Source organism: Nannobrachium achirus (assembly GCF_963921795.1).
Source record: "Nannobrachium achirus genome assembly, chromosome: 15".
NCBI lineage: Eukaryota > Metazoa > Chordata > Actinopteri > Myctophiformes > Myctophidae > Nannobrachium > Nannobrachium achirus.
In genome coordinates, this window is record NC_137822.1 from 57822395 (window position 1) to 57849758 (window position 27364).

Sequence of the window (27364 nt, forward strand, 5' to 3'; positions counted from 1 at the left end):
TCCGACCTCGTGTCAGTGCCGTGGCGACAACCATGTCATCCCGTGCTCGGGGGAGGGGGACGGGTTACTCCAGCCATGAATCAGTTGCATGCTTATTGCTTATAAAGACACTCTGTAAGGAGGAGGAGGAGGAGAAAAAACAAAAAAGAGAAAGGCTAGCGATTGTGCGCTGCGAGCTATCGTGCGAGCAGTTTGATAAGGTTTGCGCACATCTCGAAGAACTCTATGGTGTGGCTGCCCGGCCGGGCGATGTCTAGTTCCCCCCCGCCGCCGCCGCCGATCGAGTCCACGGAGGAGGTCAGGGACGACGCTATGGAGCCTTCCGCGGGGGCCTTGGCGGGGGTGGCCATGCCCGCGGCGTCCCCCTTTCCTTCTTCCCCGTCCGCGTCGCTCTTGATGGCGCTGCGGTAGTTCCCCACGGAGCCGGAGCGGTGAGGGGTGGCCGTCCCGGATTTAGTCTCTAGCATGTCGTCTGGAGGAAGAAAAAGAAAACACCCGGAGAGGTTAGGCATGCCATAGCATAACTCGAGTCATTCGGGTACAGATTCTTGACAAGGCATATTAGAGAATGCTGTCTGGGCTAGGGCATTCACGAATAGTGATTTTTAGTATTCGAATTATTCGACCTCAAAGTATTCGAATAGTCGAATATTCGACAGGACTGGCGAAACTGTCAAATATTAAGTAAGCAAGAGGCTCACAACGCCTCGCGTTGCGAGGCGTTGTGAGCATGTAGATCTGCTATTTTCACAATATTTATCTGCGGAACCGAGTCACGTTAAATGTGAAACCTACAATTCCAAGTGCTCGTCAGGGTGGGGGTCCCCAGTTCATATATGTTTATTTTGGGGGTCACTGCCTAAAAAGGTTTGAACCCCTGGTATAGAGCATTAACAAATTCATCCACCAGGGGCATTGACAACTCATTCTTATGACTTTCTATCTAGCCAAGCTTTATAAATTATATTTTTTTTATAAAGAGAAAATTAAAACAAGCGAATATTCGACTTCGAAGTCGAATAGTGACTTTGATATTCGAATATTCGAATATTTGGTGAATGCCCTACCGTCTATACTGCGGAAGTCCAGGAGGTACGTCCTGCTGTCCACCTGGTAGAGCTGAAGGCTCATCTTGGCCTGCATGCTGGTGATGGGGTTCTTCCTCCTCACGCGCAGGTAGTACGGATTCACAACCTGAGAGTCAACACACATTAACAACCGTTAAGATCTGGAAGTATTTAGCTATTGAAAAATAGCAGATCTACAAGCTCACAGCGCGGCACCGAGTGCCGCGCTGCGAGCTTGTAGACCTGCTATTTTTTAGAAATCGTGAAATCTTGGTAAATCTTTGAATATATCTTTTTCAAAGCGAACATTTGTAACTCAAATATTTGCCCCTGATACATAGCATTTCGAAATGCGAGTTGGCCGGCCAAATACATATAATTCTAGGGTCCTTGACATGAACAGGTTTGAGAACCAGACATAGAAACATGCATTTTTCAAAAACCTAAGGAGTTAAAAGAGATTTATAGAATCGGGTCAAAATATTCAAATACTTGCACAAATCTTTAAGGATTTTCCAAAAATAGCAGATCTACTTCCCAATTCCCATCATAGGTAGTCTCGCGTGGCCAGACTGTTGCCTCCGCGATTTTGTCAAATGCTCCCGGCATACAGTCTGGCAAACCGGGGAAGAAACGATGAGTGCGAGATAAAGCGGATGTGACGCAACCGCTCCCTTGGTGCAGTAACAATAACATGTCCTACTGGGAGCGTTATGTCTCCTTTCAACATTTCTGGGGGCTTTATTTCGTCTTTCTCTGGTGTTATTGGTGTCACCTTCATGATGTTTTCAAACGTTTTCTTAAACTATACACTCATAACAATAATAGGCAGCTCGAATGACTTTGTCTGAGCTATAGTGCTTCTGTTATGTTTCCAATGGGACTACAGTTCAGTGCAGCACTGGCTACTTCCGATACTCGCCGCTCGGGAGCTGCTCTTCCAGACTCTATATAGCATTCGGAGATTGTGGAATAGTTGTCTGGCTACGCGAGACTACATCATGGGTAAATGCAAAACAGGAAATGCATTTACCTTGTAAATTGTCCTTCACAACAAATTCAAATATGTGGGCCAACTGAATGACGCATACTCACTTGTTATCTAAAGATTACACAAGTTAAAAGTGCAATGACAACATTCCATTCTAGGTCAGGTGGAAATATACCTCTGACAAAACAGGACAGCAACCATATTGGGTCAATATTGACCATTGAGGCAGCTTATTATTACATAATAATCGTCTAATCACAATTATTTGACATTGGTTGCAATTATTTCGTGTTCATACATTTTCAAACAGATCTACAAGTGATCTACAAGTGATCTGCAAGATCACGACGAGTCGGGATGCGACGCGTTGAGAGCTTGCAGATCAGCTATTCCCACTATCAATCTTTTTTTAAGTATCACGTTGTCAAATATGTCAGTCATTTCTTTGTATATTTAGGTTATGCGTCATATCTGCCATGTGCAACTTCAAAGTCTACAAGCCAAACTGAAATGTAATTGTCAACGACAAAAACACAATTAATCGTGACAGCCTTGGCTACACTACTTCAATTATACAGCTTTATATTTGGCAGTGTATCTCTCTCTCACACACACAAGCTTACGGCATGTCGCAAAGTGACACATTGTGAGCTTGTAGACTGGCTATTAGCAACCAAGAATAAAGCAGGCATAATAAGTAGGGAGTTCTTGAAATAAAAGGTTTGAGACCCAATGTGCTACATGAAATGGAACAGAACCTTCATTAGAATCATTGGTAACACCAAAGATATTTAATTAATGAAGATAGCTCATCCTCATTGGATCCACTAGAGTGCGACATGGTACACAAATCCTACAAATAGACTCCTAAGTGGGCGCCGGCTCTGACGGCAAATCTCGCGCACGTCCTGTTTACTGGTGCTATAGATCCCGCGAGAGTGTGTCGCTGGGACAGCTAAAGAGCAATAATGAAGTTGATTTTCTCAGTTGTTGTGTCGCTGAAAAAAGCCACTTTAGTATGACAATTTTGTTAATATTATGTGGCTTGTGATGATCTGGTCCAATATTTAGTTCAGTGACCATAGCTTCTGAACTATTATTTTGCTCTGTGTTCACGTTAGCTCTCCCATTGTAAATGAATAGACTCCAAACATGCTTCCGCCTCCTAAAAAGGTATCTACCTACGTCACACAGAAACGGGAAGTACAGGTCTTTTGCACCCTCTTGCCATCGCCCTCTTGGGTAACACCTTTGAAGGAAGTGAGAAGAGACCCAACTTCTCTCCAATATGGCTGCTGCGCATATAGCCTATATCAGGGGTGCCCAAACTTTTTTTTGATTGAGAGCTACTTTTAAAATGACCAGCTCAACATGATCTACCCACCCCCCAAAACAATAAAGGGCATGCACATGCATAAAGGGAAAATCGAGTGGCAAAGTGAGTTTAATGAGTGAGTTTAATGAGTTTAATCAGATAGGACTTTTCTGTTTGGATGTATGGGCTGTCAAGGCCAGAAAGTAGTTCTTTTTTTTGCCACTCAGTAGGCATTCCCGCATAATTTCCGGGTATGATGATGATGTCACATGCTCTATTACCTGAGGGTTTTGTAATTTTTGCTTATAAATATCTTTCTTTATATTTTAATTAGATATCTTTGGGAGGCATGTCATGTGGTCTACCTGCACAGCCTTTGTGATCTACTGGTAGATCACGATCTACCTTTTGGGCAGCCCCTGGCCTATATCGACTGATCTCACCTTCCACTCGTAGTCCAGCTGCTTCATGGCGCGGCACACCTCCGACATGATGTCGTTGGGTCTGCTCTGGCTGCGGATGCCCAGGTGCCACTTGGCCCGCCGGACGCCCGAGTGCTTGGCCTTCTGGGGGTTGAGCTCGTCCAGCGTGTGGCGCGGCCGCGGCGGCGTCTCCGCCAGCAGGAAGGGCGCCACGCGCTCGGGGTGGGGCTTGATGGAGATGGCGGACGCCCCAGAGGAGGTGAGGTGCTGGTCGTCCAGGAAGGAGTCGGGCGGGCTGGAGGCCAGGTAGAAGTCCTTGGCCTCGTTCATGATGCGCCGGTTGTCTATGATGAGGTGGTAGGCCACGGCCAGCGGGTCCTGGGTGGTAGGGGCGGGCCATATGGGAAAATTACAATATCACAAGATTTTTCCAAGCGGCATCGCGATACACAATCTTATTACGATTCTTTTTCATGCTGGTTCAAGTTACTTAACAATACAACCATCTACAAGGTAACAAAAACTACAAGAAAAAGGAGTAACAGACCATTTAGACCAGTGGTCCCCAAACTGGGGTCAAGGGACTCTCTGGGTTCATTTTGGGGGGTCTAAATTGACCCTTACAAGTATGTAACTCTGACTGTATACAAATGAAACCAAATCCATTTGGTTTCATTTGTATACCATCAGAGTTAAGAGTTAAGGGGAGACCTTGACATTGTAAAGTTGGAGAACTACTCATTTAGACCAAAATGCAAGTTTAAATGAATTCTGCAATCAATCTCTATATTAACAATTCAACAGGATTTTTTATAAGGCTCCCTCGTTATATCGCGATATATACGATATCTCTGAAAAGGCATATCGTGGAGACGTCGTATGGTCTCAACGATATTCATCAGCATATCACCCTACCTGGTGGTTGCGGCTGTACAGGCAGGTCAGCACCTCCTCCTCGGTGCACTCGAACTTGTCGCAGACCTCCTTCAGGGCCTCGTCGTCGATGACGTTGTTGGTGTACGAGGGGTCCTCGGGGAAGAGGTACTTGGGCTGGTCCTCTTTGAACCATTCATCCTCCCTGTGGGGCCAAAAAAAATGGGTCAAGCTTTTGATACGACAGAGAAAACAGCAGGCCAGGACTAGCACAATAATGTTAAAGAGTTTCACGTTTGGCTTTACAATTTAGGCATTTAGCAGATGCTCTTAGGTGCCGGCTACAAGGAGCTGGATATTTCTGAAGCTAGACATTTCTTTGTGCGGTTGGGGCTTGCAGCCACACAAAGCTGGATATTTCGGCCGCGAACTGGATATTTTTTAAACCGGAAAAATAAGTGAAGACTCACTGGATCCGTGTAGGCATGGAACCCGGATATCTCTGAAGAACCCGAATATCTCTGAAGACTGTGGGGCCTTTTCCACCGGCAAAAAGAACCGGTTCCAGAACCAGTGCCGGTTCAACTTGCTTGGGAAACTTGGTTCGTTCTTGGGAACCGGCTTGCGTTTCCACCAGATTGAACCAGAGCCAAGGATTTCGCTCTGGAACCACAAAAACCAAGGATTTTGTGGTTCCGGTTCCGAACCAACTTTAACGGTTCAGAACCAACTCCGGTTCTCGGTGTAAAAGCTCACCTCTGGTTCATCCCATAGGCGGGAGGAAGAACCAGAACCGCTTCTTTGCCGGTGGAAAAGGCCCCCGTGTGTGTGCTTGTCCCCCTAGTGGAGGTCTGGGGACTATTTTAGACCTATTATTTGTCGTGTGGATCTAGATATATGTGGATATCTGAAAATCTGGAATATGAAACATCCAGCTCCGTCTGGCTTAGGCCTTAATCCAGAGCGATTTACGATAAGCAGATAATACATCAATACAATATAATAAGCAAGGTAATACATCAATACATCAAATGCATAGAAATATCAATCTAGGAAAAATAAATACATAGGTAGACCAACCACCTAATCGGTAAAAATCTAGCTTTCATGTATGGTCATCGATAGGCAAGTGCTACGGTCGGTAGGTGCTATGGGTTTACGTGGAGTCTGAAGATGTGAGTCTTCAGGCCACGGCGGAAGCTAGGGAATGTGTCTGTTGTTCCAAGATGTATTAGAATCGTTGGATAATTTTAGAGGTGCAAAAGTTGATATATCTACAAGATGTGAGTTTGTAAATCTAAGTTTGATATATCTACAAGATGTGAGTTTGTAAATCTAAGTTTGATATATCTACAAGATGTGAGTTTGTAAATCTAAGTTCGCTCAGATCAGCCAACACAGGGATGCTGACAGAATCCTCGCTAAAAACCCCAGGACAAAAGTCCACTCGTCCTCGACAATTTGCCCTCCTGGCCCCCAAACTGTGGAATAAACTCCCTGTCGCACTTAGAACAACAGACTCACTCCCTGGCTTCCGCCGTGGACTGAAGACTCACCTTTTCAGACTCCACCTTGACCCATAGTACTACTGAAACACTCAATGACCATACATGAAGCCGTTAGCTTTTTTAGGTTTTTAGAAACTTTTTTACTGATTATATCTTTTTTCTAGATTAATATTCATATGCATTTGTTATATTGTTGATGTTCTGACATATTATCGTGTTTATTAGTGATGTATTATCTGCTTATTGTAAGTCGCTTTGGCCTAAACTGTAATCTGTAAGCATAAAATATGGCTAGTGGTTAATCACACTATCAACAATATATAATAATTAAAATGATCAATTCGAATAATCAATCAATGTAATAATTGCTAAAAAAATAAACAATAGCCGCAGCCCTTATTCAACTGAATTATAGATGGAAAGCGATCCACTGAAGCTCACCGGATCTCTCTGATGGTGGCCCTTTTCATGGGGTCCACCTGCAGCATGTGTTTGAGGAGGCTGATCACGCTGGGGTTCAGGTACTGCGGCGTGAAGAAGATGCCGTCGCAGATCTTCTTGAAGAGGGTTGGCACGTGGTCGTCGTCAAACGGGAGCGTCCCGCACAGCAAGGCGTAGAGGATCACCCCGCTGCTCCATATGTCCACCTCTGGACCCGCATAGAGCCTGGCGGAGCACAGTGGAGCATGGATTAAAGCCATTGAACGCATAGATTTTAACCACTTTAACCGTTATTTTATGCTTTAACTATTAAAAATGTGCAGATATACAAGCTCACAGCGCGACACCGAGTGCCGCGCTGTGAGCTCGTAGATCTGCTATTCTTGAAGAATCGTGAACATTTGAATATTTTTGACTCGATTCTATAAATGTATTCTAAATCAGTGGTTCTCAAACGTCTTCATGTAAAGGACCCCCGCAATTACATGTATTTGGCCGCAGACCCCCCCATCTCAAAATAGGTTTTTCCACCCAGAAGCCAATATTTCACTTTTAAAAAGATATATACAAAGACTTGCATTGCAACACATTTTTCAAAAATAGCAGATCCACAAGCTCGCAGCGCGCGCTGTGAGCTTGTATATCTGCTATTTTTCAATAGTTAATTCTAGGCCGAAATGGATAAAAAGTGGTTTTCAACCCCATTGCATATCAAGGTCCATTATTTATTCAGCATTTTCGCCCACCATTTGATTTTGCCTCTTAGACGCCACAATTCTATGCTGCTCAATGGGCTGTTAAGTATGACATCATTTTGTAGGCAGAGGAGAATTTCTGCCCCCAGTTTCCATGAATCTTTTGACTATTTTTACTATTTACACATTTTTCTTCTCTTTGTTGTTGAAAGGAAAGTGTTAGAATTATACTTTAGTCGTTATTTTTGTCTCGGATCTGTTGAAATAGCGAGGGACAGAAAATGATCTGGGGGCAGAGTTCTCCTCTGCCTACAAAATGATGTCACGGCTTAAAAGCCCCATAGGAGAGGCGTTGATCAAAATAACAATTCTTGTGAATTTCACTGAAATGATTTGTCGTGGCGACTGAGAACTTTTAATCCGTGTGTTTTGTGTTCATGGGGCACACAAAACATTAAACAAAGCAAGCTTTTTGGAGATATTCCTGCAACAAGGAGGTGCGATTTCACATTTCTGATTATTCCATGAATGTTTTTTTTGATATACATCTTTTGATGTTTATTCTATTGGAAAGTAATCCTTTAATTTGAGGGTCCTTGATATGAACATGTTAAACGAAAGCCACTGTAATTGACAGTAGTTAGCCACCCCACAGTGTGTGACTCCAGTAAATCCCCATTGAGTCCCACTATCCCAGAACGACCCAGTTAATCACACACACACACACACACACACACACACACACACACACACACACACACACACACACACACACACACACACACACACACACACACACACACACACACACACACACACACACACACACACACACACACACACACACACACACACACACACACACACACACACACACACACGTGTGTATGTCAGTGTGACTCATGGAATAATCATGACACGCCATGGAAAGATACAACGATAAAGAGTCCTCTTCCCGGTGAAAAAAACCCTGAAGCGCTTGAGCTTGAAGCTATACCCGCCCATAAGACAAATATGGGTAAATTCTCCGTCTAGAACACTAACACCCAAGTGTGGAATTCCTTGACCCCTTGCCTTATAACATGGCTTTCTTCATAACTGCCCTGAAAATTCATATAGAAACATAGGTTTTTTCCAAAAATCTTAGAAGGATTCAAAAGACACTTATAGAATCGGGTCAAAATTCGAATTTTCACTATTTTTTATATTTAAAGCATAAAATATTGCGTCATAATGTGTTCAGGCCTATGCTACTTTATATGTTGATGAATTGAATACCAAGGACCTCCAACGGAAACAAGACCACAAGGACTTTTTGGGGTGTTCCTTTGAGGCATTTTTTTGTTTGTTTTGACTGTACTTGTGCGGTTCATTTTTGTCTAAGAAAATATTCAATCAATCAAAAAGCTATCATACTGACACACACATGGGTGCATTTCTTTTTTGCCCTCAAGAAGTAGAAGTTATGAGCGCTGCTGGTGCATGAGAGCCATGTTGGGAGCTGCGCACTCTCATATCTTGATCACCAACTGCGTAGCCTACATTTACAATTATGTTCTACATCTGTGTCTAAGGTTCCGTTTTAGATGGTTTACTCATAGAAACCAATGTCGCACTGCTTTGTCAATCTCACATAACTATTTCTTGTAAGCCTATGAATATACTAAGTGTAAAAAAGTAAAAAAGAAACATGTAATGCTTTCTTCATGTCATAACGTGTCAAGTTAAAAGATCTTGTAGGTGCAGCAGAGACTGAGACGACGTGAGAACAGGTTGAAAAGAACCAAGAGAGTTTTTGCACAACCGGTGCTGCCTAGCCTAGTTCCAGACCCTGAATCGCTAGCCACACCCCTTTAATTTTTTTGTTTTGGCGATTCAGGTCTAGCATCGCTCTCAATGAAGAGGCCTGCCTCGGTTGAAAATCCGATCGGCAAATCAGCGTCGTGAATCAGCGTCTTGTGATCAGCGTGGGTGGGGGTTTCCCAGAACTCATGTGTTTCCAAGTACACCAGCGCCGCCGCCGTACCGTACCGCGTCGCGGTAAAATGCGGTAAATTGCGGTAAAATGCGATCGTATCGATCTCGCTATGAAACACCAGTAGCAGGCATGTTATGTTGTTTTTGATTACTAGTTCGTAGTGCTCCTATTCTGACTGTTTCTTTGGTTAGCAAGTAGCACTAGCAAGCAACAGGCTAGCCACTAGCCAGCCAGTCATGTGCTGGTCGGTGAACCAATCGCTGAAGACTGCCTCTTTTTGGCAACGCCCATCCCTGCAATCGCCCTGGGGGGAAGCGAGTTCAGACTGAATAATGAAGTGAAACGAAATGTCAATTCAGGCTGAGTGTCAGGCTAGGTGCTGCCCGCATTAAAATTATTTTGCACTGTCTGGCCCATGACACAAAATTAGCTTGATGCCCCCTGCAATAGCCCATTTAATTTACCGTAATATAGTTAAAGCTATACTGTGTAAGTTGCTCAACTAGTGGTCAGTAGCGTCCGCGTCTTTCGGCCGTTTTTCGCCGCGGACCGGGCCTCACACCCCCGCGTCACCCCCGCGTCTGCCTCCACCTCGCCGAGATCTATCTTTAGAGGGGTCCCTGGTTCCTGTGCGTTCAGGCATTCCGGAGAAACGGAGTGTTTCACCCGAGTATAGATAGAGACACACGGGCGCCTACAAATATGGCCGCCCTATTGTGATAGCTAGCGACCCCACTTCAAGATGCGCTGTGATTGGCCGGCAGTGTATAACCCTCGCTGTGATTGGCCGATAGTGTATGATGACGTAATTTTTGCGCGAAAACCGGACCCCGGTCAGGATCATAGAAAACATATAAAGAGAAGGCTTCAGAAGCTGAAAATAACGGAGTGGGTGTTCTAAAACTTTAGCGATTTAAGAGTTAGGACAATTTTAAGATTTGTTTTATAAAAAAAGTTACATGGTATAACTTTAACAAAAACTAAAAAAAAAAACATTACCTCCCCGAGATGACCTCTGGAGCAGCATAATTGGGAGAACCACAGCTTGTTCGCAGGAACTCTCCATCCGACATCATGTTTGATAAACCTGCACAGCATCATACAAATTGATTACACAATGTTAGTTTGCATTATGCATTATGACGCCCTGTGACCACAATAAAGAAGGGTGAGACTCAAAATTGGGACAGCTTGCTTGTATGTGAGAAATCACTGACTACAGATACAGTGTGTGTGTGTGTGTGTGTGTGTGTGTGTGTGTGTGTGTGTGTGTGTGTGTGTGTGTGTGTGTGTGTGTGTGTGTGTGTGTGTGTGCGCTAGGGCATTCACGAATAGCGATTTTTAGTATTCGAATTATTCGACCTCAAAGTATTCGAATAGTCAAATATTCGACAGGACTGGCCAAACTGTCAAATATTAAGTAAGCAAGAGGCGAATGTTGTGAAAATAGACGATCTACATGCTCACAACGCCTCGCAACGTTGTGAGCATGTAGATCTGCTATTTTCACAATATTTATCTGCGGAACCGAGTCACATTAAATGTAATACCTACAATTCCAAGCGCTTGTCAGGGTGGGGGTCCCCAGTTCAAATATGTTTATTTTGGGGGTCACGGCCTAAAAAGGTTTGAGAAGCCCTGGTATAGAGGATTAACAAATTCATCCACCAGGGGCATTGACAACTCATTCTTATGACTTCCAATCTAGCCAAGCTTTATAAACTATATCCACGAGTTTCCTACGCCCCATAGTGCATTGCGCAAACGTTTGCATCGATCTTCCGGCGCCGATTTACAAGCTCTCAACGGGTTGCATCTGCGACGCGACGTGAGCTTGTATGTCTGCTGTTAAACCCGGAAGTTTGGTCCGGATAGTCTCCAGTAAACTCCCGTGGACTCCTTGTGGATACATATTTTTTTTAAGAAAATAAAAAAATAAAAATAAGCGAATATTCGACAACAACGTCGAATAGTGACTTTGATATTCGAATATTTGGTGAATGCCCTAGCGTGTGTGTGTGTACACATTAATGCCACACAGTTGTTCGCAAACCTTTTAATTCCAAGGACCCCTCTAAGAGTTACAGACCTGTAAGGGTGAATTTGGAACCCTAAGGGTCCCTGGAGCGCACTTCTAAGAACCACAACTCAATTGGAAAAGGATAAGTTACCCAGGGGTGGGTCTTTTTACCCTTTCCAGGACAGTCCAATGTGTGCATCTGTGTGTGGTGTGTGTGTGTGTGTGTGGGGGGGGGGGGGGACTTGCCAAAGTCTGCAATCTTAGCGTTCATCTGGGCATCGAGCAGGACATTCTCTGGCTTGAGGTCTCGGTGGACGACCATGTGTCGGTGGCAGTAGTCCACTGCCGAGATTATTTGCTGGAACAGCCGACGGCTCTCCTTCTCGTCCAGCTGTCGTGGCAGAGCAACAAAACAAGTACAATGGATGAGACATAACCCATTGCCTGTGCATTGCAGTAGCGCCGTTTCCTGGTCTACATACTGCCAACCAGGTGAAGAAATCAGATCGAGGCTTTAACCTTTGCTTTTTATGAAATATCCAAGACCATTAGGGGTTTATGGAAGATGCTGATGATGTATATAATTTGCTAGTTTGCCCACTTCAAATGTTATAGTCTTAAAATGATAACCGGAAGTAGTCCATCTACAAGCTTCATGCGTCAAAGCTTGTAGATGGGCTGCTTACTTTTTGGAATCCAAATGACTGAAATCAGTCGTAGCGACTGAGAACTTAAATCCATGGTGACTTTCTCTGCAAGTCATGCCTGATTCACAGTCATACTTGGCTGCCTGCCAGCGTCAGCCACCGTGAACAGCACATGTACAAGCTCACAACAAGTCATGACAAGCTGCAAGCACAAACAACTTGAAAGCCATCGTTAAGACTTTATACATTCACTGTGATATCCTGCACATTTATATCACAAAATACCAAACTCCTAAAGACTGTTGTATCGTCTATTTAGAAGTACAAACACCTCACAATTGTACCCAAGTACGGTACTTTAGTACAGTGTTTCTCAACCTTTTTTCTGCATGGGCACACTTTTCATGTCCCGAGAATCCATGCCATGGGCACACCAACATAATACGGGGGTGTAAATATCGTCACTGTCGGGAAGTTTCAAATGTGTACGTTTCTTCGCAAAGTAAAGCCCTGCTTCATCATACAAGGCTGTCGCACAGCAGTAGTGAAAACAGCAGATCTACAAACTTGCTAAGCATGTAGCAAGTTTAAATCATTTTTAAAATGATAAATACAATACTGGCTTTCAAGCAGTTTCACACTTGACCATTCTCAGGGGCACACCAAAGGTCCCCAGGCACAGTGGTAGAGAAACACTGCTTTAGTAAATGTACTCCGTTACTTTCACCACTGCTGAGTGCTGACATCAGGTGGGATCAGGTTGTGAAAATGTATGTATTTGTTTATCTAAGCAACTAGCAGCCTTGAAACTCGAGATACATAATTCAACACACTGTACATTAATTCTGTCCTTGCCGCTTGTCAATGTTACGTTAGGTAAGACCTTAATGTCTTTATTATTATGCATCTAGGGCTGTGTCAGTTTGTCATGTGACAAACATTGACTTGAAGATGTTATCCTTCCATGAACTTATGATTATGTTCCGATATAATCTGAATATTATAGAGTCAAGTTCATGCTAGCCTGGTATTTAGCGAGTACAGCACTCTATGACACAACCTCCCCTCTTATGTGTATAACAGACATTGGATTAGTAAAAAAACAAAACACTTTGCATGACAAATGTCACGATTATGACATTTTACATGACGATTAACTGTCACTCAAATGATTGCGATTAACGATTTAATTGTGTACTTGTCGTTGACAATTACATTTCTGTTTGGCTTTTAGGCTTTGAAGTTGCACCTGGCAATTATGACACCCAACTTAAATATTCAAAGAATTTATTGACATATTTGCCAACTTTATACTTAAAGGGGCACTCCACCACTTTTCAACCTATGTTCATATAATTGTTCCTCACTCAAAAATAGCTTTTTTTTTTTTTTTTTTTCAGAGGATGGCTGTGGGCAGGTCAGAAACCCATAGTCTTGTGACATAATCGATTGCCAATCCAGCTTATAGAAACTGCAGGCTTTCTATTCCTGAAAAGTTGCAATTTTAAAGTGGAAGCCATTGTTCTCGCGATAATAAAAATATATATTTTTTTTTTTCAAAAATATTGATAATTTTTTTTTTTGGAAAATGATGATGTCACAAGACTATGGATTCTGAACTTCCCACAGCTCTCCTAGGAGACTTGGACTAAGTAGAAAAAAATTGTGATATTTTATCATGACCATTAGTGAGGACCTATTATATGAAGACAGGTTGAAAAGTGGTGAACTACTCCTTTAAAAAAGAACATTGATATTGGAAATAGCCGATCGACAAGCTCACAACGCGTCGCAATGCGACGCGTTGTGAGCTTGTAGATCTGCTATTTCCACTACTTTTTGAAAGTGTTTTAAACTACAGTATATTAACATTTCTCAACATGGAAACGATTATGACGATTATGCAAAATAATTGCGATTACCTCAAATAATTGCGATTAGACGATTATGTAATAATTGTCATGACAGCCCCTGATGACAAATAGAGAACAAAAAACAAAGGCAGATCTACAAGATCACAAGAATCAGCAGCTCCAGATGTATTACCTTTCCATTTTTGCAGATGTAGTCAAAGAGCTCTCCTCCTGAGACATATTCCATGACCATGAAGATATCTGTAGGGGTGCTGATCACCTGATACCTGCAGGGATAACAAACACATTCACAAAACCATCAGCACATCTCGCCACACATTACTCTTTGCAACCCAAGTTCAAATTGGACCATGATATACGTAAAAAAACAAAGAGAATGCATTATTTTTTCTGTATCATGTCTAACTAATATGACAGCCTATGTGACATTAACATTGCTTATTTCACTTACAAATCAAATAAGCTTTCTCAGTTTATAGAGTACAAACAAACAGTACATAGAATAGTATTATCAAAGATTTTCATTTAACTAGTCTGACTTGTTTTAATCAGGTTTTCAACAACTAATCCTGTTTTATGAGATTACTGTACAGTGTCTAGCTCCACCAAGGTCACTGTCGTCAACTTGGAGGACACAGGAGTTAATGAAAAGCGAACATTAACATTTTTGTGCAGGACAAGGAGAAATGTTAGATCACATAATTTTAATAAATTGTGAAAGTAATATATATAGATCGGCTATTTTCAAATAGCAGGTATGTAGGCTACATATGTATGTCAGAAATACATTTATATAGGGTTGAAGTTATTTGTAATCATAATCCAAATGACAAAATCTACATAGTTAACTCAAATGAGCCAGTCTTTTGAACGGCTCTTTGAAAGGAACGGATCCGAGATCCGGCTCACTTCAGAGAGCCATAAATCCCATCTCTACTGTGTGCACTGCAGTCGCACATGCGCAGTAGAGTGGGAGGGGGGTCCTAGCAAGAGGTGGCTAAAATATATGCCTGTATAAAAAATTTCGTTTTATATTAATTGTATGACAATTAAGTACAATCATGGCGGCAAACATAGCTTAGTAGCTTGCCAGAGTATTGAGCAGTGTACATGCCAAGCGGGGAACCGTTACGTTTACTGGTTTGCTGGGAATAGCCCTTCATGGCCTCCATGGCCTCTCTCACAAATAATATTATAAAGATATATATGATAGAGTAATATATATATATGCACCAATTTCAACAGTGCCACATGCCGGAAATTGTGAACTTCAAGCTCACAACGTATCACGGATGTGATGCACTGTGAGCTTATAGATCTGCCATTTTCAGCCAACGACACCGCCATAGGACAAAGTACTGTAAATCGGGCTGTACAGTAATTTAAGTGAAAGAAAACGTCAGCATAGTTTTCGCAAGGATGAATAACCTTTGCGTCGGTGTGTGTGCAGTGCGGTGGAGCGCAGCAAAAGTCACATTTCGGCCAAATTACAAGAGCCGACATTCCAAATGCATCTAAGCTGATGTGACAGTCTGCGCTGCACTGACCTCAAAACAACACAGACTAATTCCTCAAAATTCTCCAGAATAGCTTTACTAGCTAGCCTACACTAAACAGGAGAGACAGGGCTTAGCATTATGTAAATAAACACTGAACAAATATCCATCTAGGAAAACAAGCCTACACAATGTGAATGACGACTGCAATTGATCACACACTGCACTTCAGGCCACAAGGTACACACAGTAGCGGTTTGTGTCAACACAACCAATGACCGTCCCTTTCTTCATAACACGTTGGTAGTGGTTATATAATTGCCTTAAGGTGACTATCGTCATACCACAAGCCACACGGCGTGAACAACAACAATCCCAGACTTCCAGGCTGGGACTCTCAAGACTAGGGTTGGGATCCGGAACCCCGTGGGATCGGAGGAACTGAATTAAAACATTGAGGAACCGGAATCGGAAGGGTTCTTCTTTTCATACTCCTCTCTTCAACGTTTTCAGGCAAAGGACCCCTTAGTTGAGAGAGAGAGATGAAGCAGGGACCCCCACAACCTTATCATAGATTCCATTGTTTGACAGCACAATCATCAGTGTATTTTTGATTCATGTCAATTTGTGTTTACAGATATTCAACCACTTGAACCGTCAATACTTAATAAACTTGACCTTTCACTCTGTACTTAGCCTGCTCTTTTCCCCCTCTACACAAAACCTCTTTGCTGAAAATAGCCGATCTACAAGCTCACTTGTAGATCTGCTATGTTTGGCCAACGTTAGGGTGGTCAATATAAAAAAGGAAAACAAAAAACTTTCTATCACTCAAAGATTTTGAGGAACCCCTGTAGTAGGTAACTCTGAGGACCCCCTAGGGTTCTCAGACCCCCTGTTGAAGACCCCTGCCTTATAGGAATCGATAAAGGGACGAGTTAAGGAATCGGACCGTTAAGGAACAGGAATGTTTCAAATCCTAAAAGATCACAACCCTAATGAAGTTTAAGAAGGACAAACAATATTGGGGTGTCCAAAGTGCAGCACAGCCCGATGACACATTTTAACAGCCCACGGCTTCATTCCTAAATTGTACTATAAACGGCCCGCCAGCCACCGTCAAACAAGAATATGTTATAGTGTCATTTGTCAGGATTCCTTGCTGTCTCATTCTGAAGGGGTCAAAGAAAGGCTATTACCTTGCACGTCTGGCTACATTTGGTAACGCGGGTTATTTGTGTTTTGTTTAGAGCACACACCTGATAAAAGTCCAATGATATTAACCCATTTATTTTAGGCCTAGGAATTATTGACTGCTTTAACTATTGAAAAATAGCAGATATACAAGCTCACAGCGCGGCACCGAGTGCCGCGCTGCAAGCTTGTAGATCTGCTATTTTTGAAAAAGTCGTGAAAATATGTGCAAATCTTTGAATATATGTATTTTCAAAGCGAACGCTTGTAACTCAAATTTTGCTTCTGGGTGGTCCCTGGAACTAGATATTTTGAGATGGGGGTCCGTGGCCAAATAAATATAATTTTGGGGGTCCTTCACATGAAAGGGTTTGAGCACCACTGACATAGCAGTCTCTCTAGAACAGACTAACTGAGCTCCAGTTGAAGTGAAAAGGACCTTTTCTTTGACGATGGCTGGCCAGATTGCTGACATAGTTTTTCCAAAAACCTTAGAAGGATTCAAAAGACACTTATAGAATCGGGTCAAAATTCAAATTTTCACGATTTAAAAAAAATAGCAGATCTACAAGCTCGCAGCGCGGCACTCGGTGCCGCGCTGTGAGCTTGTATATCTGCTATTTTTTTTATATTTAAAGCATAAAGTATTGCGTCATAATGTGTTCAGGCCTAAATGGGTTAAAGATTGATGATGACAGTTAAATGTATGATTGGTTTGGATACGCCTGCCATAAGTCGGTGCACTATATAGTATATACAGTACCACATGTGGCTAAAGCCTCAGCAGTCCTGTGTGATCTATCATTGAATTTTTAACACACTGTTGCAGGGCAAAGTCCAGTATGTATTCATCATAGTTAACTTAAAATCGGTGATCTGATTCCAGTTAAAATCTCTTTTGGTTTATAAAGTCAGCTTTGTCTTACGTGTTATCCGCCCTTAACTCATTGCATATCAGGCCCGATAGTCCCGAGATTATTTCAATGTCTTTCCCTGCCAGGCCCGATAGTCCCGAGAATTTCCGCCATTTTGAAAAAAACATTTTTTTTTTTTTCAAAACTTTTTTTTTTCAATTTTTTTTTCTGACCCCAAAAAATGTAGTAGGCATGATAGAAATCGCGAAATTGCATGTTTAACCCCCATAGCAACCCCATCTATCAAACATGGCAGCCATCTTTGTTTACATTTTAGGAAAACATAATGGCTTCCATCTCATGAATGCCTGAACGGATTTCCATTCGGATTTTTTTGTTTGAAAGCTGTGAGCAATGTGGACACACGTGGTGCATTATCTAGGCATGGGTGTGCATGATCCGTGCACTATGAATTACATGGAAGTCTATGGAGACTGGAGGCATGGTAGAGTACGAAGGTATTGTTAAATGGCGGGGAATGTGTTAAAGGCCCACTTCACCTCTGGGACAACCAGATCTTATTTCTTGTGTTCAATCTGTGTTTTGAGATATTTTAGTATTTCAGCATGACTAGTGATGCATTTTGCATCATATGATGCAAAATGCATGCAAATATCTGGTTGTCCCAGAGGTGAAGTGGGCCTTTAAGGCCTATATCTGGTGCAACAGATTTGTATTCAATTTTTTTTAAGAAAGAAATGCTAGTCACGTTTTGTAAAGAAAAAACAAAATCTGCCCTCAAAGCACCGGTGCAAACACCAAAGAGGTCAACGGAGCAGATTAACAATAATGAACAAATAATGGAGAAAGTGCAAGAGATTGCAGGGGAAAAACGAGACTGGGTCAGCCACAAATACACCATTAAAACCTTGAAATAGCCACAGTTAACTCAAATACCTGGAACGCGCCCGAGTCGCGTTAGATTTTAAACACTTTAACCATTATGTTATGCCTTAACCATTGACAAATAGCAGATATACAAGCTCACAGCGCGGCACCGAGTGCCGCGCTGCGCGCTTGTAGATCTGCTATTTTTGAAAAATCGTGAAAATGTGTGCAAGTCTTTGAATATCTTTGAACCGATCTTTGACCCTACTTCTAAATCCTTCCCCTAAATCATGTTGTTCTCAAACTTTTTCATGTCAAGGACACTCAAAATTACAGGAATTTAGCCACGGACCCCCATCTCAAAATATGTTGTTCCAGGGACCGCCCAGAAGCAAATATTTGATTTACAAATGTTCGCTTTTAAGTAGATATATTCAAAGACTGGCAGAGAAGAATCATGATTTTTCAAAAATAGCAGATCTACAAGCTTGCAGCGCGGCACTCGGTGCCGCGCTGCAAGCTTGTATATCTGCTATTTTTCAATAGTTAAAGCAGTCAATAATCCTAGGCCTAAATGGGTTAAGTGGCACCAAATGTGGCAGTGGGGGGGATTACAGGGGCAGCAAGCAAGGCCGTAAAATGGAGTGGACTTACAGTTTAATTATGTGAGGGTGTCTGAACAGCTTGAGGTTCTGGATCTCCCGGCGGATCTTGCCCACCACGTCCAGACTGCGGATCTTCTGCCTGTTGAGGATTTTCACTGCCACCTGGTGCTTGGTCAACTCGTGCTGGCCCACTGTGGGGGGGGGAAAGGTTCAAACAATTACCACCACTGGTTCTCAAGCTCAATGTCGGGTCCGGGGGACCACCACCAGGGGTCCCAAATTGGACCCTTACAGGTGTGTAACTCAGAGAGTGTACAAATGGAACCTAATGCAGTGTTTCTCAACCCATGTGCCTGGGGACCTTTGGTGTGCCCCTGAAAAGGGTCAAGTGTGCCCCTTGAAACTGCTTGAAAGCCAGTATTGTATTTATCATTTTTAAAATGATTTAAAGTAGTGAAAACAGCCGATCTACAAGCACACAACGCCTCGCGGTGCGAGGCGTTGTGTGCTTGTAGATCTGCTGTTTTCACTACTTTTGTGCGACAGCCTTGCATGACGAAGCAGGGCTTTGCTTTGCGAAGAAACGTACAAATTTGAAACTTGGAGATGCAAGGTTTCTTCCCGACAGGGACGATATTTACACCCCCGTATTATGTTTGTGTGCCCATGGATTCTTGGGACATGAAAAGTGTGCCCATGCTGAAAAAAGGTTGAGAAACACTGACCTAATGGACCTTTACAGGTCTGTAACTCTTGAGTATGTACAAATGGAACCAAACGGATCCTTACAGGTTTGTAACTCTGATAAGAGTACTACAAATGGAACCAAATGGAATGTAGATTGGGATGACAGACAGACATAATTAGCATTAAAATGTCTACATGGATTTCATGCAGAGGATGTTACAGAGTAGATTGGGGTCCCAGTCCCAGATATTTAAACAAATAAAACACACCTAGTGTTAAGTGAGTGGTGCTATTTATGAGTGAATTTTTAAGCGTCCCGCAAAGCTTGGCCAATGTAACCCTGGGCTGGGCGTACAACAAACTGTGGGCGCTTTGTGCAAAGATGTAGGCCAGATGTAGACCAAGCAAGCACCCCACAAAGCTTGGCTCAAGAATCACACCGAGTGTGAAAAGAGCAGTGCTTGTTCATTTCATTAAGGGTCCCACACAAAGCTTGGCCAATGAGCCAAGTGTGGACTGGGACATACATGCGTACATACAGACAAAGCCAGATGTAGGAGCGGTTAGCAACGCTCAAAAAATGATCAAATGGGTGTCCGTCCGAGGCCCAATGCATATCAAACTGTGGGGTCTATTGAGTGCACATAGAAAACAATATGCACGGGAGAGAAAGATGAGACAAAGTTAGGAGGCAACCTTTTCATGAGACAAAGGATCATGCAACCATATACAGAGATAAATATAGGCTAATTGAATAAGGCAACCACAGCAGCTCAAAGCTTGACCACCGTTGAACATTGACAGCAAAACAAATCTGATCCAGGCAATCTGACAATTCCTCGATAAAACGGAACTGGCAGTGGAAATTGTAAATCTGGACACAAAGCGGGAAAGAGAAGCTTGCGATGCATTTAACTTTTTACTGAGGGGTCAAATATTAACCCAAGTGCCTGTCGTCAATGAGTCATTGAGGAAAAATGTCATGCAGTGTTGTTTGTGTGGTCATCTCGAAAGAGATTTCATCAATGATTCATTAACTCATTAGAATCTACAAATAATATTGGGTAAATAAAACGCATTTATACTGTGACTCGTGTGAGCTAAGCCATGGCTCTGTGAGTTGAGCTGTAAGCCATGAGCCCTTGGCTTGGCCAACACAGTATAAATTAGGCTTTTGTTTTCCAAGGAACGCTGTCTGGCGAAAGGCATGTCATTTGCAAGCCAAGCTAACGTACAAATGAAACACTAAGTGGCTAAGAGGGTCCCTAGCTAAATGATTGATAGATTAGGAACCTAATGTATTGTAGCCTACAGGTCTTTCACTCAAAGATTTAACATTGAGGATTTTTACACCAAATCGAATGGGGGTCTGTGCCGTGGCCTAATGCATATCAAACTGGGGGTCCTTTAAATTAATAAAAGTTCAACTTTAATTGTACAGACCAGGAGTTTTCAAAGTGGGTGACGGGGCACCCTGGGGTGCCGCGATGCCAGTCCAGGGGTGCCGCGAGATAATTTGATAATATTTAGAATTCATCAATATCACTACATGAATATCACTTCACTATGCTTAGTAAAACAGGCCTGATTTGCACTGTACTTGATGAGTTATTTTTGAGCGGTGGTAAACCGCTCCATAGAGTGGCTGGGTGGCTGTGTGTCTGTAGCCATTTCTCCTCAGCGTTTTGCCATAGCATTGTGTGTGTGTAGGGTTGGAGGCGGTAACCGCCGTACCGCCGTACCGCGGTATACCGAGGTCTACCGCGGTGTCATTGTGCTTACCGCGGTAAAAAGACAAAAAAAGGTCTATTTTTTATTGGAAAACAAGCGAGTTTTAAAACGGGGGAGAAGCGAGGACCGCATGCGCTCCATGCCGCTCTGCTCTGGGCCGTGTACCACACGTTGGAAGCCACATACGTCACTCACACACAGAGACCTGCAGTGTACACAGTGCACGGCTGCACGCAGGGCATAGATAGAGTACGGAGCACAACTCTTTCTCTGTAATCCACTCGACACAAGGATGTTAATACATAGGCTACCTTGTGTTGTGGCATATCTTTTTTTATTCATACGGATTACTGGCGGAGCGCGGGCCGCGTGGACTAAAGCCGAAAATGAAACTATTTCTCCACCGCGTCGCACGTTGTGCTCCGTCCAGCGGCGCGTCGGCGATTTTATAACCTTTTCTGTCAAGTCTTGTAACTAAAACCTGTATATAGCAGCACTCAATCACTGCGATTTGAGAGTTGAGACGTGACGTGACGTGACGTGACGTGACGTGAGTTTACAGAATCACTGTACACGATCTGACAACCCTTCCTTCAGCTGTTTGTGTCTGAATAGCCCAAGTAGCTAGCCTACGTAGCTTGCCTACGTTACTATGGTAACCCGACAGTGCAGATCTAAAAGCTCAGAACGCATCGCGGATGCGACGTGTTGTGAGCTTGTAGATCTGCTCCTTTGAAAGCCAGACACGCTGTGCTGTACGGAGAAGTATAACTCGGGCAGTCAGGCTGTGTCGCCTCTCCACTGTGGAGAAACTATTTTACTTTCTCCGTCGCACGTTGTGCTCCGTCCAGCGGCGCGTCGGCGATTTTATAACCTTTTCTGTCAAGTCTTGTAACTAAAACCTGTATATAGCAGCACTCAATCACTGCGATTTGAGAGTTGAGACGTGACGTGAGTTTACAGAATCACTGTACACGATCTGACAACCCTTCCTTCAGCTGTTTGTGTCTGAATAGCCCAAGTAGCTAGCCTACGTAGCTTGCCTACGTTACTATGGTAACCCGACAGTGCAGATCTAAAAGCTCAGAACGCATCGCGGATGCGACGTGTTGTGAGCTTGTAGATCTGCTCCTTTGAAAGCCAGACACGCTGTGCTGTACGGAGAAGTATAACTCGGGCAGTCAGGCTGTGTCGCCCCTCCTTTTGGGAAGATGATTGCAATATTTTGGCTTATCGCCGAACCTTAATTAATAGATACGGGGGTGCGGTAATTACCGCAGTACCGGCGGTAAATGGGAAGACGGTAATCGCGGTAACAAAATGTCCATACCGCCCCAGGCCTATGTGTGTGTGTGTGTAGCATAGCCTGTACATCCTAGACTTAAATCCTAGTCACAACGTGACGCGTTGTGAGCTTGTAGATCTGCTATTTTTGGTGAACCTTCCCCCCAGAATAGGCATGCTGAGGTTCAAGTGGTTAAACGTCAAGTATAGAGTTATTTTCAGTCAGTTCTGATGGAAACGGATATTTCTCCAATAGGATGTAAGATTCTAAAAATGAACAGTGTAACTCAGGGGTGCCGTGGATGAAAAAGTTATTTACAGGGGTGCCCTGAGTCAACAAAGTTTGAAAACCCCAGGTATAGACCATTAATAGACAGATGCAGGCAGATGACACCAGTCAGTGTGTTTGAAGTAAGGAGTGAGTGAGTGGTGTCGCCCCCCTGGCCTGGACTGGGTTGGGCGGAAGTCAAGTTCAAGCCAAATTCAACCCCATAAGCCCTGATACATGTGTACACACACAGACTTAATGAATATGCTCCTGATCAGTGCCAGAACCAGAGAGGTTTAGTTGTGCCCGGGTCATGATTCATATGGTCTTCCAGAGATGTTGAAATAACAGGACAAATGGAGCTCCAGTTAGTAAGCAATGGTAATGGCAACAGTCCATGGAGCCCCAGATAGTTAAGCAATAGTCAATGTGTCAATGGAGGTACAGTTAGTTGGCAACACTTAACTCTGGTCCCCAACGCTATGGACCAGAACTAAGCAACGTTCAGCAACTGTCAATGGAAGTCAGTCAACCACAAAGATCCAGCCAGTTCAGTTAGCAACAGTCAATGAAGCTCTAGACCAGTGGTTTTCAAACAACTAGCCCTTACCCGTTCAAAGATATGAGCTCCAAAATGATGTGCAGTGTGTGGGTTATGGGATGTGCACTGTGCATACAGTATATGAGGGATGGAAAGTAACTTTAACTGGTGCTTGCATGATAATATGTAGGAGCATCAATGTAAGAAATACCCGTTTCGTTTAATGGCTAACCCCCCCCCCCCCCCCCCCCCCGCCCGCCCGCCCGCCCGCCTGCACACACACACTCCCCCCCCCCCCCCCCCCCCCGTGTGTTTGTGTGTGGGTTTGTGTGTGATTGTGCATGGCCTGAACAACAGCGCCCCTCCCTTAACATGTGTGGTCAGAAAAGGTACTGTAGGCTAAATAGATATAGATACACCATAAAAATGCTATTATACAGCATACGATTTGTGAAAGTGACAAACGGGCTTCACAGTTATGTCAGGTGTGTTCATATGCTGATGGTGATGCGATTTCAGATCAATTGCTCCAGCCACCGAGGAGAAACGCTGTTTCATACAGACAGACAGACACTCACTCAGACAGACATTCGCAAAATTATAGTATAGATGGCCCTCGAGGGGGTTCCAGGTGGTCCCCAGCCAAATGGAGAGTTGGTAACCAAACGGACCCCTATAGATCTTAGCAACAGTCATTGAAGCTCCAGACCAGTGGTTCTCAAAGTAGGGTCAGGGGACCGCCAGGGGTCCTTGAGGGAGTTCCAGGGACCTCAGCTAAATGATAGTTAGGAAACAAATGGACCCTTATGGGTCTGTAGAGAGTGTACAAATGGAACCAAGTGGACCCGTTCCAGAGTTAAATTAACATTGATTTTACAATACAAGTTGGGCTCTCAGAGAAAGAAAATCCATGAAATGGGGGTCCGTAGGCCAAATGCATATCAAACTGGAGGTCCTTGAAATTATAATGGCTCAGAATCACTGCTAGAGCCGTAAGAAATCTTCTCTTATGGGGGACCCCTGACGTATTGTTTTCAAATGGGGTCGGTCGGTTGTCTAATAAGTGTCAATTTGGGGGTCCTTGACATGCAAAGGTTTGAGAAACACAGCTGGAGTCAGTTTAGTTAGCAAGCCACTGGAGCTCTAGTCCAGATGTTCTCAAAGTGGATTCCAGCCCAGGGACTTTTATGGGGGTCTAAATTGACCCAGAAGTCTGACAGTATACAAATGGAACCAAATGGAACCTAACGTGTTCATTTGGTTCCATTTGTACACTGTTAGAGTTGAGGGGAGAGGGAGACCTTGACATTTGAATGAGAAACACTGCTCCAGTCGTTTTAAGTTATCAACAGTCACTTTGCTTCCTGGTGGCGCTCCTGCAAAAGTGACTTCACGCTCGTTAGCTAGCTAGCCAAATCAATAACAGCAGAACACTTCTGCCAGTGTGTGTTCTACACTCATTACAGGACAGTTAGCTGCCGTTTGGAGTCGAGCACAAGCGAACACAAAGTTGCAAGACGTCCACGACAGTTGTAAATGAGAGCTGACGACTGCAGTCGGGCCAACAAGTGTGTTGGCGTTTGCGTAGTGAAAAGTTAGCTTTGACAAACCCTGGTCCTGAGCGTTAGCGAGCTCTCTCTGACGCTCTGCCAGCCGGCCGGCTCAGATACAGCGCAAGGAATTCCATTGCCATGCAAGGGCTCGACTTCAGTAAACAAAATAAACAAAACTACAAGGCTATTCAACTAAATAAATACAGTTTTGCGTTGTTGAAAGTCTATTCTCCCGGGTGGGAAGCCTCTCGGCATCCCGCCTTCTCTATTAAATACACTTTTTGGGCAGAACATTAAATTATGTCCGCCAGACGGGAATTATTGTGGTGACTCCACAGCGGCCCCTACAGATTATGGTCAACGGTAATATGTATGGACGAGATCTGTGGGGGGCGCTGTGGAGTCAACACATTTAATTTCCGTCTGGCGGACATATTTTCATTTTCTGCCCCAAAAGTGTATTTTACAGAGAAGGCAGGGTGCTGAGAGGCTGCCCACACGGGAGGACAGATTTTTAGCGACGCAAAACTGCCTTTGTTTAGGCGAGTAGCGAGGTAGTTTCGCTGCTTTTTACTGAGGTCGAGCCCTCGCGGGGTAGTGGAATTCCTCGTCCTGTGTCTGAGCCCAGCTCCTGGCAGAGCGTCATGGAGAGAACCCGCTAACGCTCTGGAGGACCAGGGCTAAGGCTACGCCGGGCTACAATAGCACGGTTCCAACCTTTGTACCCTCCTCCTCCTCCACGACACAACGTTCACCCCCCACGCACCTTTAACCTTGCCAAAGGTCCCCACGCCGAGCGTGTCCCCGAGGATGTAGTGGCCGATTTTGACGTTCCCTTCGTGTTTCTTCTTGTCCGTCGTCGCCATGGTCCCGCAGTGGCCTTGCCGCGGTGGAGCTAGCTAGCTAGCTGCGGGTGGAAGTGCTCTGCTACAAGGAAGGAAAGGGAGGCAGGGTGGGAGGTACCCACTACCCAGTGGTGTAGAGTAACTGAGTAAATGTACTCAAGTACTGCACTTAAAGGAGTAGTTCACCCCCAAAATGATTTTTTTTTTTTTTTCAATTGATTAATCATGCCATGGAGACTAATCAATAGAAAAAGTATTGATACTTTTACTTAACAAAGTAGTCTAGCCTACTTTTTTGGGAGGTACCGGTGTCCGGTCTTCACGCTTGAAGGTAAGGCTGTGTAGACAGGCATCCATTTGCTTTGCAAGTTGTCCGTCCGGTCTGGAAAGAGAGCGGATACGGAAACGGAGCCTGGCTGTTTGTGTACAAATCTATGGTACACATTACGCGTGATTCCTAAACCCACCAGGCTTGAGTTAAGACCCGCCTCGTGGAAATGCAAGGACTTCCAGGAGTGGCTGAAATCCCTGCCTGACACTAGCCTCGTACCCGCCCCTCTTCCAGAAACCATATCATTTCCTGGATAACGGAAGTTGGTTGTTTACTAGGCTAGCCTGACACATGGAGGGTGGATAAAGTCAGAGGCATGAAGACTTGTTCTTGAGAAAAGCCTGCATTTGCACAACTAGTCCTTACCCGTTCAAAGATATGAGCTCCGAAATGATGTGCAGTGTGTGGGTTATGGGGTGTGCACTGTGCACACAGTATATGAGGGATGGAAAGTAACTTTCTGGTGCTTGCATGATATTATGTAGGAGCATCAATGTAAGAAATACCCGTTTCGCTTAAGCATGGACGGATGAATTTTTTTTAGGGCCCCACCATAACCCCTCCTCCCTCCCGACGCACACTATCCAGCTTGGATTTTAAGCCATGATGATCATCTGTGGGCCAAGAAAGCACATGTAGACAACAGAGGAGGGGCCCACACATTTGATTTTTGATTAAATTATACATTTAATTTTTATAAATTGTCAATGACCTCGCGGGCCAGTTCCCCCAAGGGCCCCTGAGAGCCAAGGGCCCCTGGCAACGGCCCCACCGGCCCAATGGTTAATACAGCCCTGCGTTTAAGGCTACAGAGATACTGTGTACCGATCTACATGACAACATCTGAAAGAGGGCCAGCCAACACCCCCCCCACCCACCCACCCACCCACCCACCCACACACACACACACACACACACACACACACACACACACACACACACACACACACACGCGCGCGCACACACACACACACAGAGCTGGTTAAACATGTTGCCCCATGCTAGATGCAGAATAGATATGCCTCATGCTAGATGCAGAATAGATAGTAGTTACACCATAAAAATGCTAATATACAGCATATGATTTGTGAAAGTGACAAACGGGCTTCACAGTTATGTCAGGTGTGTTCATATGCTAATGGTGATGCGATTTCAGATCAATTGCTCCAGCCACTGAGGAGAAACGCTGTGACAGACAGACACTCACTCAGACATTCGCAAAATTATAGTATAGATGCACTATTAATTTCTCACTA

The 27364-nt window shown here is 43.9% G+C and overlaps 1 protein-coding gene across 1 annotated transcript; it reads right to left on the minus strand.

The window, feature by feature from the left end:
* On the minus strand, nucleotides 1–25830 carry prkaa1 (protein kinase, AMP-activated, alpha 1 catalytic subunit). The gene is made up of 10 exons (XM_080742496.1): nucleotides 25699–25830; nucleotides 18918–19059; nucleotides 14004–14097; nucleotides 11557–11701; nucleotides 10290–10377; nucleotides 6618–6842; nucleotides 4711–4873; nucleotides 3817–4173; nucleotides 1068–1194; nucleotides 1–472 (listed from the first exon to the last, which is right to left on the minus strand). Exons 1-10 carry the CDS (start codon nucleotides 25796–25798, stop codon nucleotides 177–179), a joined length of 1737 nt encoding a protein of 578 aa, XP_080598622.1. The 5' UTR covers nucleotides 25799–25830; the 3' UTR covers nucleotides 1–176.
* Between the last annotated feature and the right edge of the window lie 1534 nt (nucleotides 25831–27364).